The sequence below is a fragment of the Heterodontus francisci genome, chromosome 4, assembly GCF_036365525.1.
Source record: "Heterodontus francisci isolate sHetFra1 chromosome 4, sHetFra1.hap1, whole genome shotgun sequence".
NCBI classification, from domain to species: Eukaryota; Metazoa; Chordata; class Chondrichthyes; order Heterodontiformes; family Heterodontidae; genus Heterodontus; species Heterodontus francisci.
In genome coordinates, this window is record NC_090374.1 from 156357085 (window position 1) to 156372888 (window position 15804).

The 15804-nt window shown below is 44.4% G+C and overlaps 1 protein-coding gene across 5 annotated transcripts in view; it reads right to left on the bottom strand.

The window, feature by feature from the left end:
• LOC137369342 (A disintegrin and metalloproteinase with thrombospondin motifs 3-like) overlaps positions 1-15804 on the bottom strand; it is a 311469-nt gene that overhangs the window by 127195 nt on the left and 168470 nt on the right. For all 5 annotated transcript variants that reach the window (XR_010974930.1, XM_068030412.1, XM_068030411.1 and 2 more), the window contains one exon: positions 8755-8954. Coding sequence is in view for 4 of the 5 variants with exons in the window: in XM_068030412.1 (XP_067886513.1) it covers positions 8755-8954 (200 nt within the window). In the remaining variant the exon portion in view is untranslated. The remainder of the gene's footprint in view (positions 1-8754; positions 8955-15804) is intronic.

Below are 15804 nucleotides of genomic sequence, written 5' to 3' on the forward strand. Positions count from 1 at the left end.
CGCTCTCTGTGGCGTTGTTTTCCTCTCTCCCAATGGCAGTTTAAATCTGGTGCCATTTCAAAGAGATGTCTTGGCGTGCAGCAGCAGTGATGCCAGCAAGCAGGCAAGAAACCATTCTTATTGAAGTATTCTCATGGACAGCAAACCAGGAAGATAAAACCACTGAATCCCTTCACTTTTAATTTAAACTAGGTTATGCCTGTCTTTTTGTGGGACATGTCGAACATTCCTTGTTCTAGTCCTACTCAGGCCCCCTCCCTCACCTCTTTTTCCGGTACATTGATGACTGTATCAGTGCCACTTCCTGCTCCCGCCCCGAACTGGAAAACTTTATCAACTTTGCTTCTAATTTCCACCCTTCTCTCACCTTTACATGGTCCATCTCTGACACTTCCCTTCTCTACCTCGACTTCTCTATCGCCATCTCTGGGGATAGGCTCTCCATGAATATTCATTATAAGCCCACCGACACCCATGACTAACTTTATTACACTTCCTCACACCCTGTCTCCTGTCAGGACTCCATGCCATTCTCCCTGTTTCTCCATCTCCAATACATCTGTTCTGATGATGCAACCTTCCACAACAGTGCTTCTGACATGTCTTCCTTTCTCCTCAACCGAGGATTCCCCCCTACTGTGGTTGACAGGGCCCTCAACCATGTCCGCCCCATTTCCCGTACTTCTGCACTCACCCCTTCCCCTCCCTCCCAAAACTGCAACAAGGTTTCCCCTGTTCTCACTATCCACCCCACCTCAAAATCCAAAGGATCATCCTCTGCCATTTAAACCACTTCCAGCGTGATGCCACCACCAAATATATCTTCCTTTCCCCTCCCCTGTCAGCATTCCAAAGGAATCGTTCCTTTTGTGACACCCTGGTCCACTCCTCCATCAGCCCCGACACCTCGTCCCCTTCCCACGGCACCTTCCAATGCAATCGCAGGAGGTGTAATACCTGCCCTTTTACCTTCTTTCCCCTCACCATTTAAAACCCGAAATACTCCTTCCAGTGAAGCAGTGATTTACTTGTACTTCCTTCAATTTAGTATACTGTATTCGCTGCTCACATTGCAGTCATCTCTACATTGGGACGACCAAACGTAGATTGGGTGACCGCTTTGCAGAACACCTCCACTCAGTCCACAAGCATGACGCTGAGCTTCCGGTTGCTTGCCATTTCAACACACCACCCAGCTCTCATGCCCACATTTTTGTCCTTGGCCTGCTGTAGTGTTCCAGTGAACATCAACGCAAGCTCGAGGAGCAGCACCTCATCTTTTGATTAGGCACTTACGGACTCAACATTGAGTTCAGAGCATGACTGGCCTTTTAAAAAAAAATCATTTCTTTTTTAAAATTTATTTTATTTTATTTTTTTAACCTTGCGCCTGGTTTTCATGTGCTTTTGGACAGAACTGCTCATTATTCTGCCATTAACACTCTCTCTGGACTAATGCTTTGTCTTTCACCACAATCATTAACATGCTCTTTGTCTCATGACATCTTTGTTATTTAATCTCTCCTGCCCTCTGCCCCATCACACCACACACCTTCCTCTTTGTTCTCTTCCCCACCACCACGCCCTCCCACCTTCACTTGCTTAAAACATAATATTTTTCTTACCTTTGCTAGTTCTGATGAAAGGTCACAGACCTGAAACATTAACTCTGCTTCTCTCTCCACAGATGCTGTCTGACCTGCTGAGTATTTCCAGCACCTTATGTTTTTATTTCAGATTTCCAGCATCTGCAGTATTTTGCTTTTATTTTAGTGCAGAAGTGGACGTTTCATCAAATCATGATTGCAGTGGAGACTGCTGTCTGTGGGAATCCCTACAGTGCACCCTATGGAGGAGCATAGACTCACTGACAGCATCTTCTGATTTATGCATTATTCTGCACATGTGCAAGCTCCTGGATTTGCTGTCAGTTTTAGTGGAGTTATGACAGTGAACGCTGACAGTTTCACCCTCATTAACACAACAAAATACGGGTCATTAGATCAGTGTAATTTTTTTTTTTTAAAAGTACTATTTCTACATGAGATGATCAACCCAATGTTAATATGTTGAATTGAGCTGGGACAACGGAAACATAACAAGGAAGGCAATTAGTTTATGCTGAAGCCTAAAATTATTTTGGAAAGGAAAATCTTAAAAGAAAATCCCAAGACATACATAGTAACTATCTTTAACAAGGTCAGATCTAAGGCAGATAATTGAAAACATACCACATGAGACGAAATGCTAAAGCTCCTGTATGCTATGCTAAACAGGCTGTATTTAATTAACAAGTCTGGATTTGTACCTAGTAACCAAAAACACAGTGAAATGGCGTCAGTCTAAGCTGCTGTTCTTCATGTTCCATGTATTGCGTTTTTCACTCCGGGATCCCAAAATTCCAATTTTCACAACAAAGGGGAGATCTACTTTTTTGACTGCAAAATGCTAAAGGTACATATATTTGCAAATCATCTCACAGAGTAAATCCTTCCATGTGTCTATGTGCTGGCCAGTAAGGGGGAATTCCTTGCTACATTCCCACTTGCCAGCTAACCACAATGATTTCCATCCTGGAGGTGCTGAACTGCATTCAGTCCCAGTTGTTTTTATGCCAAGGCAGCTGAAAGGATGTTCCTGCTTACTACAACTGCCTGTTTTTCAATTGGGTGCTTTATCCAGCAAGGAAGGCATTAATGCTAAGACCAAGAAACAGCTTCAGAGGCTGCAATAACCTCCCGCTAAAAAGCTGCTCTTGACATTCTACTAAGAAGTCATAAGAACATAAGAATTTTTATAAACAAGAATAGGCCATCTCTACCTATTAACCTTGCAATGCAATTCTCAATTCCTTCTCCATACATCCCTCCATCTTTCCAGTTCCTCTCTATGTATCCCTTAATCCCTTCTCAATGTTTCTCTCAGTTCCTTCTCCATATATCCCTCCATCTCTCAATCTTTTCTTAATGTATTCCTCAATCCCTTCTCTCTCTAGAATCAAGCTCAGTTGGTTCTAAGGTGTAATGTAAATTTGGTAAGGCAGAGCCCTGTATGGAGCCCTCTTTGACAGAGGTTTACTATTAGTCACTAAGAGGGCCAATCAAGAAAGCATATCTGGATTCCTCCTGGTCAGGACCCAGCCTGGAGATTCTTGTGAGCTCATGTCTGCCCCAAAAGTGATCTGTATGCTAGGTTCTTCTCAATACCCAGATCACTAAGTGGAATGGAGTCAAAAGGCAACAAAATTCGTGCCGTGGAAAAGACGGCAAAAGTCCTCCCAACTCAGGGCACTGCACAAAGTGACTGCTACAAGTCTTCAATGTGGGTGATCTGGCATTTCCCAGTTCCACTCAAATTTCTGTCTTTGCCAGATCTCCCAACACCTATTTGCAAAGCCAAGAAATGCTGGATTCACTCAGCAGGTCTGGCAGCATCTGCCAGACCTGCTGAGTGAATCCAGCATTTCTTGTTTTTGTTTCAGATTTCCAGCATCCGCAGTATTTTGCTTTTATTACCTATTTGCAAAGACAAGGCTGATTGGCCCAAAAGCTTTGACGACTGTCACCAGTACTGTGGTTATAGTTGGGAAATGAAAACATTCCATTTACTTGCAGCTGCACTGGCTATTTACACAGGTGGAAGGAAAAAAATGGAAGGAATTTTATGCTCTCCCCTACGGTGGGTTTGGAGGCAGGGAGAGCATAGAATCAGGTGGGATGGTGGCCTAGGTGGGGGGTTGGGGGGCAGGGGGGAGATCCTGCCACCATCCCGCCTCCACAAAAATTTAGTCTGTGGTAGGAAGGAACGGCCTTCCTACCCCTCCACCAATTGAGGCCCGTAACTAGGTAATTAATCCCCAATTAAGGGCCTCTTCCCACCGTAGCCACAATTACCCATGCGGCAGGCGGTCCTGTCACTGCACGGAAAACCATGCGGGCTGCTTCCCGGCTTCGGGGGGCGGCGTGGGAGTGGGGTCCCTCGTTCAAAGGCACTTGTTGCCTGAACGAGGGACCTGGCATCGGGAAAGGGGGAGACCGCTGAGGGCCACACCCCTGTTCTTGCTGCTGACCCCCCCGCCCCCCTGCAACTCCCACCCCGCAAGACCCCTCCTGCCCTGACCTACATGAGGCCTGGCTCCAGTGATGCTCCTTGACCTCCAGGCCAGGCACCTCCAACAGCAGCCACTGCCTACATGTTGGTGCTGCGGCTGCCGGCCTCTGATTGGCCAGCAGCTATCCAAGGCTGGACTCCTAAGGAAGGCCCGCTGCTTTCCACTTAAATGCCCGATTGGCATTAAATTTGGCGGGTCTTCCGGAAAAGAGGCAACGCGGGGATCTTGACATCGGTTTCTCCCAATGTCGAAACCCCTGCAGCTAGAATAAAATTCCCCACAATGAGTGGGAATCTTTGAGAAAAATTATCTTGTATGCAGTTAGTCCATCTAATATACATAACACAGCCTGATACAGCTGCTTTGCCTGATTGCATTCTTCTTCCCTTTGAGTGCATCCCATTGTGCTGTTCCTTGTACTTCGTTCTTCCTCTCATCACATCCTGAGAATTCTCTTTCTCCCACCCTGCTCCCCCCATTCTCTATACAAGTACACCAGCGTCCCCTACATCTCTCTCACTACAAAGCCATTTCTCTCTCTCAGTGGATTCTATTCTTGCCCATGACCTTAAGCTTCCCCAACTACTACTTCTGAATTTGTCACTGCCTCCTACTTCACTGCTCACTGCTGCAGCCCCCAACTTTGATGCCTCCTGTCAGACTCCCCAAGCTCAGAACTCAATGCTAGTACTCACTGCACCTAACAACGACTCACTGTGACAGTCCTGTCACTCAGGAAGCCATTTCTTTTTCACTGGATTTTTCCTTGCCCATGGCCTTCTCCATCTGATACTGGCCTTTTCTGCCTTGTACTACTTCGTCATCCTCTGACTTGAGTACTCGCTGCCACAGCCTCTAACTTTGTACTCCCTGGCGCATCAGCAATGTCACAACTCCTCTTCACAGCCCCAAACTCACTGTCCCTAACCTCATGGCTCAGTACCACAATACACAACTCACTGCCCACTGCTGCCACGGTTTGCTTGGCATGCTTCCTGTGCGACGACTGGCCCACCCACTGCTGGGCTAACTCGTGCAGTGGCAGGCTGAGGCCTTTAATTGGGCATTAATTACCCATTTATTACCCATTTAAGGGCTTCAATTGACGGCAGGCGGGAAGTCCATTCTCAGGCCTTCCCACCCCAGATTTAATTTGGGTGGAGACAGGAAAGTGACGGGATCCTCCCCTGCCACCATCCCACCCAATTATATGCTCTTCTCACCTCTAAGACAGACGCGGAAGAAAGCATAAAATTCCTCCCAGGACTACTGCTGCCATAAAACTTGAGCTCATTCAAACAGTCCTGCCTGTATCCTATTCATCCATCTTCCCTTTGCTCGCTGATATATATTAGTTCCCGGTCCAGCAATGCCTCAAATTTAAAGCTCTGATCCTCATGTTCAAATCCCTGAATGGCCTCGGCCCACCAGATATCAGTCTTACAATCCTTGGAGAATGCTTCATTTCCAGAGTTCTGGCCTCTTGTGTATTCCCTATTTCCTTCACCCCACCATTGGTGGCCATGCTTTCAGCTATCTAAGTCCCAAAGTGTGGAAATCCCTTCCTAAACCTGTCTGCCTTTCCAACTCTCTCTCTCTCTCCTCCTTTAACACAATACTTAAAACTTATGTCTTTGAACAAACTTTAAGTCCCCTGCCCTAATATCTCCCATAATATGGCTCTGTGTCAAATTTTGTCTGTTAATGCTCCTGCGAAACACCTTAGGACATTTTACTCATGTAAAGGCATTCTATCAATGCAACTTGTTGTTGGAGCAGCCAAGGTTTAGAGATTTAATTATGAAGAATTTTGATGGAGTGAATAGGGAAAGATTATTTCCTCTCAGTAAGGAGTCATCAATTTAAAATTGTGTCTAACAGAAGTTAGAAGAAACCTCTTAATACAGTTGTTGGACCACAAAATGGTTTGCTGTGTGGCATTGAAGCCAACTATTGGTTCCATCTATTAAGGGAAAAACTATAAATATTTGAAACAGAGGAAGAACAGTGCTATAGGTAGAGAAAGGGCAGTAGGACTAATTTTGAATCCAGGTAAGAACTGCACAGGAGCAATGAACCAAATAGTCTACTTCTCCGCTCTAAATCTATAGATGTAAAAAAAAATGCACACCATTTTAACAGGCCTGTAAAAGGTTGCTAAAAAGCAATCAAAATTAATTCTCTTACACCCCAAATACCATGTAAGTTAATATGGTAACATTCAGAAACTTAACATGCAGGTACAGCAAGCAATTAGTAAGGCCCATGGTACATTAGCCCTTATTGCAAGGGGGCTACAGTGTAAGTGTAAGGAAGTCTTAATGGGGGAGAGGGTGGTGTAGTGCTAATGTCACTGAACTGGTAATCTGGAGGCCCAGGCTAATGCCTTCAGGACATTGGTTCAAATCCCACCACGACAGCTGGTGGAACTTAAATTCACTTAATTCATAAACATTTGGAACTGAAAGCTAGTCTCAGTAATGGTGCCATGAAACTATCATCAATTGTCATAAAAACTCATGTGGTTCACTAATGGCCTTTAGGGAAGGTAATCTGCCATCCTTGCCTGGTCTGGCCTACATGTGACTCCAGACCCACAGCAATGTGGTTGACTTTTAACTGCCCACTGAAATGCCCACTGCAAGCCACTCAGTTCAAGGGCAATTAGGGATGGACAACAAATGCTGGCCTTGCTAGTGACGCCCACATCCCATGAAAGAATTAAAAAATCAATAATGTAGGGCTTTGGTGAGCCCAAACCTGGAGTACTGTGTACAGGTTTTGTCACCATACCTAAGGAAGGAATACTTGTCTTAGAGAGGGTGCAACAAATGTTCACTAGATTAATTCCTGGGATGAGAGTGCTGTCCTATGAGCAAAGATTCAGTAGAATGGGCCTAAATTCTCTGGAGTTGAGACGAATGGGAGGTGATCTCATTGAAACACATAAAATTCTTAGAGGTCTTGACAGGGTAGATGATGAGAGGCTGTTTTCCCTGGTTGGAGAGTTTAGAACTAGGGGTCGTAGCCTCGGGATAAAGTGTCAACTATTTATAGAATCATAGAATGGTTACAGCACAGAAGGAAGCCATTTGGCTCATTGAGCTTGTGCCAGGTCTCTGCAAGAACAATCCAGCTAATCCCACTCCTCCAGCCTTTGCCCATAGCCCTGCAATATGCTTTCTCTTCATGTACTTACCTAATTCCCTTTTGAAAGCCTCGATTAAATGTGCCTCCACACGCTCTCAGCAGTGCATTCCAGATCCTAACCACTCGCTGTGTAAAAAAGATTTTCCTCATGTTGCCTTTGCTTCTTTTGCCAATCACCTTAAATTGGTGTCCTCTGGTGCTCAATCCTTCCACAAATGGGAACAGTTTCTCTTTATCTAGACCCCCTCATGATTTTGAACTCCTCTATCAAATCTCCTCTCAACCTTCTCTTCAAGGAGAACAACCCCAGTTTCTCTAATCTTTCCAAGTATGTGAAGTCCCTCATCCCTGGAACCATTCTTGTAAATCTTTTCTGCACCCCCTCCAATGCCTTCACATCCTTCCCAAAGTGTGGTGCCCAGAATTGGACATAATACTCTAGTTGAGGCCAAACCAATGTTTTATAAGTGTTCCTCATAACTTCCTTGCTTCTGTACTCTATGCCTTTATTTACAAAGCCCAGGATCCAATAGGTATTTTTAACCCCTTTCTCAACCTGCACTGCCACCTTCAAAGTTTGTGCATTTGTACCCCCAGGTCTCTCTGTTCCTGGAAACGCTTTAGAATTGTACTCTTTAGTTTAGATTGCATCTCCTCATCCTTCCCATCAAAATGCATTACTTCAAATTTCATCTGCCCTGTGTCCACCCATTCCACCAGCCTGTCTACGACCCCTTGAAGTCTATCACTATCCTCTTCACTGTTCGCTATACTTCCAAATTTTGTGTCATCTGTAAATTTTGAAATAGTATCCTGTATACCCAAGTCCAGGTTATTAATATGCATCAAGAAAAGCAATGGTCCTAATACAAACCCCTGGGGATCATCACTGAATGCTTCCCTCCAGTGTGAAAAACAACCATTCACCACGACTCTCAGTTCCCTGTCACTTACCCAATTTCATATCCATGCTGCCACTGCCCATTTTATTCCACGGGCTTCAACTTTGCTGACAAGCCTATTATGTGACACTTTATCAATCACATTTTGGAAGTCCATATTTAGAACTGCGATAAGGAGAAATTTCTTCACTCAGAGGGTTGCGAATCTTTAGAATTCTCTACCCCAGAGGGCTATGGACGGTCAGTTCATGAGTAGATTCAAGACTGAGATTAATAGGTATTTGGACACAAAGGGAATCAAGGTATATAGGGATAGAGTGAGAAAGTGGAGCGGATGTAAAAGTTCAAACATGATCTTATTGAATGGTGAAGCAGGTTCGATGGACCCTGCAGCCTACTCCTGCTTCTTATCTTTTTATACTGTTAAGTAACATCCCAGGAGATAGCTGGTAAATCTAACTCCCAAGATGAATTTGAATGTCATGCAAGTTACTGCAATGTCTACAGGAGTACCCAATTTTGGACTTCTGTTTTTTTTTTTGCCTGAGTTCAGAGTTTGTGAAAACATTGTAACGCACTACAGACACCTACTATATTCATTAGAGTTAATAGGTAGTTCTGGACATGTTCTTTCCCATGGAACCGCACCACGGAGTCATCCACTCCCAAGAGCACCTCAATGTTGTAGTCACCATCTTTTGCATGTCTACGTTGCCTCAGGGTTTCATCCAACCGCTTGCCAATGTTGTCATAAATGTTGTCCAGGTTACCAACCAGACCAAACTCAGACCCTGTCAATAAACAAGAGCTGTGTTTAGTACAAACTAAATTTGAGTGTATCCTTACTGCATATAACAATATAATCAAAAGTTTTGCAGCTTGCATTTAAACATTATAAACAGGGGTCAGCAACGTGTCCGTACACGGACACCATCGAAAACTAGTTATTTTTGTACTAATTTTTTATGGGACTGCTGACTTTGCAAATACAGGAAGTTAAATATTTAATGTCGATAGTAAAAAGTGTTGAGGTCCATGACCGGCAATTTCAGGGATGAGAAATTTCCCATTGGCTTCTTCTTTCCTACCAGATCGGTTTTGAAAATAAAATCGCAGCTGTCAGTTTCACAGCTGAGTTGGAATTTCTAAGCTCAGAAACACTCCTTTCCATAATCCCTGCTGACAGATGCTGAGAGCAGGAACATTGGTTTCCAAGGTTAAGACAGATTTAAAATTTTCTGGCAGGCTATTTAACAAAAAATCAGAACCCACCGGAAAACCTCAACTCTGTCTGAAGTTGAGAAACCGCTGTTCCCATTCTGTGAGAGACAGAGACAGAGAGAGACAGAGAGAGACAGAGAGAGACAGAGAGAGACAGAGAGAGAGACAGAGAGAGACAGAGAGAGAGACAGAGAGAGAGGCAGAGAGAGAGAGAGAGACAGAGAGAGAAAGAGAGAGAAAGAGAGAGAAAGACAGAGAGACAGAGAGACAGAGAGACAGAGAGAGACAGAGACAGAGAGAGACAGAGAGAGAGCGAGACAGAGAGAGAGCGAGAGAGAGAGAGAGGCAGAGACAGAGAGACAGAGAGACAGAGAGACAGAGAGACAGAGAGACAGAGAGACAGAGAGACAGAGAGAGACAGAGAGACAGAGAGACAGAGAGACAGAGAGACAGAGAGACAGAGAGAAAAAAAGGGTACAGAAAGAGAGGGGGCACAGAGAGGGAGGACAGAGAGAGCGGGAATGAGAAAGGGAGGAGAGATGACATGGAGGGAGGGGAAATGACACAGGGGCAGATGACACAGATGGGGAGGGAGCAATATAGAGAGGGGGACAACACAGAGAGGGGGGAGCACAGCGACAGAGGGGGAGTGAGAGACAGACAGAGAGTGGAGGAAGAGAGCACGATCAAGATCACTTCTGAGAGATGGACATCTATCCAGAATACTCCACATCACTACAACAAGTGTGCAGGCAGATATTGACTACTTGTGCAAACAAAAAAATGCCAGGTATCTCACTAAAACAGTGTCCAACATAGTGACGAGAAAGTAAGTCAATAAATTAGTCTTTTCATTTAAAGCATCTTCACAAAAATGCATATTTGTTGTTGTTTTGATTAATAGTAAGATAAATTGTTAATTTATTTATCTTTTACTAGCCCCCTAAGTCAGACAAAAATTGTAATAAGGCCCCCCATATGAAAAGGTTGGGCACTCCTACCCAAAGTCTTTAACCTTGTCTTTTAAAATAACCTAGCAGCTAGGTTATTTTAAAACACAAGTTTCAAGGCTTGTGTCATGTAAACTCATTTTAAAATGAAAAAAGTCACTTGGGGAATGTCTCAATTTCTACGCTCGAGGGCATAACTTTCACCTAGGACACAAGTTCAGTGATATGTTGAAAGTTGATGGACTTTTACTTCTATATAAATGTCACAATTCCGCTGCTATCCATTTGGAATCACATTGATCCAGAGCTTGTATTGAGGGGGAAAGAGGCAAGAAAATCCAAGTAATCTCCAGAAGTCAGCACAGTAAGTTCGTCATGAATACAACAGTACGGTGTAATGGGGCTGAGTGATGGCAAAAACAGGATGCTGCTGACCCATGTATAATAGTTAGCAAATACAATGCAACAGATAGCATTAATAAACCTTAATCTACGACGAACTATCTGTGATTCCTCAACAAAATCCATGCTGCATTTGCAGTTTTAAAAACGGTCAGGGAAGACATAATAAAAATTCATGATGTTTCAATGATCATGTTAGAAACAGTCATTAACTGATTTTCTTTTCTGCGAATTGGATTAAAGGACAAGTTTTACAAGCATGTCAAAGATCTGTAACAGCAATGCGCATTCATTTACTATCCAGTTTGAGGGCAGATAACCTGACTGGCCAATGTCATTTGAATACCAATAATCAGTAGGTGATTACCCATGTGTTTATTTTATTTATAAACACTTTTGTGTTTATTTAATTTTCAATTTTAGTGCAGTAAATAAATAATTCGAGGCATGGCAAGGCTGCTCACACCCACCGAATGCACATTCTGTGCCATGTGGGGACTCCAGGACACGGCCCATGTCCTACACAATTTCATGTGCAGAAAGTGCTACCAAATGCAAAAAACTTGAGTGCCGAATCTCGGAACTCGAAGAGCAGCTGGAGTCACTGTGGTGCATTCGTGAGGATGCGAGAAACGTGGATAGTACATTTCAAGAGGTGGTCACCCGCAGCTTGAGAGAGTGCAGACAAAGAGGGACTAGGTGGCTGCCAGATAGACAAGGAGGACAAAGCAGGTAGTGCAGGAGTCCCCAGAGGGCATCCCACTTTCTAACCGGCATTCAGTTCTGAGTACCGGTGGGGTTCCTCTGGAGAGTGCAGCGAGAGTCATGACCAGAGCATCATGGGTGGTTCAGCTGTGCAGGAAGGGAGGAGAAAAGTCAGGACAGCGGTAGGGGATTCTATAGTTAGGGAACAGACAGGCATTTCTATGGTGGCAGACGTGATTCCAGGATGGTATGTTGCCTCCCTGGTGCAAGGATCATGGATATTGCCGAGCAGCTACAGAGCATTCTGGAATACGAGGGTGCACAGCCAGAGGTCGTGGTCCACATTGGTACCAATGATATAGGTAGAAAAAGGGATGAGGTACTGCAGGCTGAGTTTAGGCAGTTAGGAAAGAGATTAGTAAGCAGGACCTCAAAGATGGTAATCTCCAGATTACCCAAGGCCACATCCTAGTGAGTGTAGTAATAGGAGAATACACCAGATGAATGTGTGGCTGGAGAGATGGTGCAGGAGGGAGGGCTTCAGATTTCTGGGGCATTTGGACCAGTTCTGGGGAATGTGGGTACTATACAAGCTGGATGGTCTACACCTGAACAGGACTGAGACAAATATCCTTGCAGGAAGGTTTGCTAGTGCTGTTGGGGATGGCCAAACTTAGGGCAGTTTCAGATAGGACAAATTCAGGGCAGGGAACAGGAGGCAGCAAATTAGCGAGCGACTCTGAAAGACAGAAGAAGCAAAGGTTGAAAAGTGTGCTGCACAGGTATTTGGCAGTGTTAAAAGGTATTTATTTAAATGCAAGGGGCATAGCAAATAAAGCCGATGAGCTGAGGGCACAGATAGACACATGGCATCAGAGCGGGGGATTAAAAAAGGAGGGGTTGTAGCATTATTGGTTAAAGAATCAATTACAGCTGTGTGGAGGGATAATTTGCTAAATGAATCATCAAATGAGGCCATATGGACTGAGCTCAGAAATAGAAAAGAGGCAGCCACAGTACTTGAAGTGTACTATAGACCCCCAAATCGCAAATTTCTGAGTGCAAAAACTATAGGGCAATAATCGTTGGGGATTTCAAATACCCCAATACTAACTGGGATGCAAACAGTGTGAAGGGCACAGAGGGCACAAAATTCTTGAACTGCATTCAAGAGAGCTTTCTTTAGCCAGCAAGCCCAATGAGAGGGGGTACAATGTTAGATATGGCCTTCGGTAAGGAAGCTGGGCAAGTAGATTAAGTAGCAGTGGGTGACCATTTTGGAGGCAGTAACCATAATATAGTTAGATTTAGCATTATTATAGAAAAGGACAAGGACAGCACAGGAATAAAAGTTCTAAATTGGGGGAAGGCAAATTTTACAAAGCTGAGGTGATCTAGTGAAACTGGACTGGATACGGCTACTTGAAGGAAAATTAGTGGCAAATCAGTGGGAGGCATTCAAAAGCAAGATTCTACGGGCACAGTGCAGCAATGTCCCCACAAAGACAAAGGGTGGTACGGCCAAATCTGGAACCCCCTGGTTATCTAGAACAGGGTAAGATAAAGCAGAAAAAGAAAGCTATGACAGTCACAAAAAAATTAATACTTTAGAAAGCCCAGAGGAGTATAGAAAGTGCAGTGGTGAAGTAAAAAAGTAAATCAGGAAAGCAAAGAGACGACATGAAAAAATATTTGCAGGTAAATCATGAAAAACCCAAAGATGTTTTATCAGTACATTAAAGGAAAGAAAAGGGAAGCATTTCTAAGGACTGGAAGGCTAGGAACAGATGAAGCACTTGAGGAATATAAAGACAGTAGGAAGGAACTTAAGCAAGGAGTTAGGACGGCTAAAAGGGGTCATGAAAAGTCATTGGCAAACAGGATTAAGGAAAATCCCAAGGCTTTTTATACATATATAAAGAGCAAGAGGGTAACCAGGGAAAAGGTTGGCCCACTCAAGGACAGAGATGGGAATCTATGTGTGGAGCCAGAGGAAATGGGCGAGGTGCTAAATGAGTACTTTGCATCAGTATTCACCAAAGAGAAGGACTTGGTGGATGATGAGCCGAGGGAAGGGAGTGTAGATAGTCTCAGTCATCTCATTATCAAAAAGGAGGAGGTGTTGGGTGTCTTGCAAAGCATTAAGGTAGATAAGTCCCCAGGGCCTGATGGGATCTACCCCAGAATACTGAGGGAGGCAAGGGAAGAAATTGCTGGGGCCTTGACAGAAATCTTTGCATCCTCATTGGCTACAGGTGAGGTCCCAGAGGACTGGAGAACAGCCAATGTTGTGCCTTTGTTTAAGAAGGGTGGCAAGGATAATCCAGGAAATTATAGGCCGGTGAGCCTTACGTCAGTGGTAAGGAAACTATTAGAGAGGATTATTCGGGACAGGATTTACTGCCATTTGGAAACAAACAAAATTAGTGAGAGACAGCATGGTTTTGTGAAGGGGAGGTCATGTCTTACTAATTTGATTGAGTTTTTTGAGGAAGTGGCAAAGATGATTGATGAAGGAAGGGCAGTGGATGTTATCTATATGGACTTTAGTAAAGCCTTTGATAAGGTTCCGCATGGCAGACTGGTACAAAAGGTGAAGTCACACGGGATCAGAGGGGAGCTGGCAAGATGGATACAAAACTGGCTCAGTCATAGAAGACAGAGGGTATCAATGGATGGGTGTTTTTCTGAATGGAGGAAGGTGACTAGTGGTGTTCCGCAGGGATCAGTGCTGGGACCTTTGCTCTTTGTAGTATATATAAATTATTTGGAGGAAAATGTAGCTGGTCTGATTAGTAAGTTTGCAGACGACACAAAGGTTGGTGGAGTTGCGGATAATGATGAGGATTGTCAGAGGATATAGATCGGTTGGAGACTTGGGCGGAGAAATGGCAGATGGAGTTTAATCCGGACAAATGTGAGGTAATGCATTTTGGAAGGTCTAATGCAGGTGGGAGGTATACAGTAAATGGCAGAACGCTTAGGAGTATTGACAGGCTGCGAGATCTGGGAGTACAGGTCCACAGGTCACTGAAAGTGGCAACGGAGGTGGATAAGGTAGTCAAGAAGGCATGTGGCATGCTTGCCTTCATCGGTCGGGACATAGAGTATAAAAATTGGCAAGTCTGCAGCTGTACAGAACTTTAGTTAGGCCACACTTACAATATTGCGTGCAATTCTGGTCGCCACACTACCAGAAGGACATGGAGGCTTTGGAGAGGGTACAGAGGAGGTTTACCAGGATGTTGCCTGGTCTGGAGGGCATTGGCTATGAGGGGAGGTTGGAAAAACTTGGATTGTTTTCACTCGAACGACGGAGGTGGAGGGGCGACATGATAGAGGTTTACAAAGTTATGGGCGGCATGCACAGAGTGGATAGTTAGAAGCTTTTTCCCAGGGTGGAAGAGTCAGTTACTGGGGGACATAGGTTTAAGGTGCGAGGGTCAAAGTTTAGAGGGGATGTGCGAGGCAAGTTTTTTTTTTTACACAGAGGGTGGTGAGTGCCTGGAACTTGCTGCCAGGGGAGGTGGTGGAAGCAGATACGATAGCGACGTTTAAGAGACATCTTGACAAATACATGAATAGGAAGTGAATAGAGGGATATGGGCCCTGGAAGTGCAGAAGGTGTTAGTTTAGGCAGGCATCAAGATCGGCACAAGCTTGGAGGGCCGAATGGCCTGTTCCTGTGCTGTACTGTTCTTTGTTCTTTGTTCTATTAAGAGCAAGAGGATAACTAAGGGAAGGGGAGGGCCTACAGAGATGTACAAGGGAACTTATGCGTGGATGCAGATGACGTGGGCAGGGTTCTTAATGAGTTTTTGTCTCTGTCTTCACAAAGGAGAGGAGTGATGCAGACAGTGTCATAAAAGAGGAGTGTGAAATATTAGATACAATAAGCATACTGAGATAATAAGTACTTGAGGGGCTGACATCCTTGAAAGTGGATAAGTCACCAGCGCCAGATGGATTGTATCCCAGACTGCTGACTGAAACCAGGGAGGAAACAGTGGATGCTCTGAGGATCATCTTCAAATCCTCACTTCATACAGGTGAGGTACCAGAGGATTGGAGGTCTGCAAACATTGTACCATTGTTTAAAAAGGGTGCAAGGGATAGACCAAATAATTATAGGCCGGTCAGTCTGACCTCAGTGGCGGGCAAATTATTGGAATCAAATCTGAGAGACAGGATAAACTTTCACTTAGAAAGGCACGGATTAATTAGGGATAGTCAGCATGGATTTGTTAAGGGAAGGTCATGTCTTACAAACTTCATTGGCTTTTTTGAGGAATTAACAAGGAGGATTGATGAGGGTAGTGCAGTAGATGTTGTCTGCATGGATTTTAGGAAGGTATTTGACAAA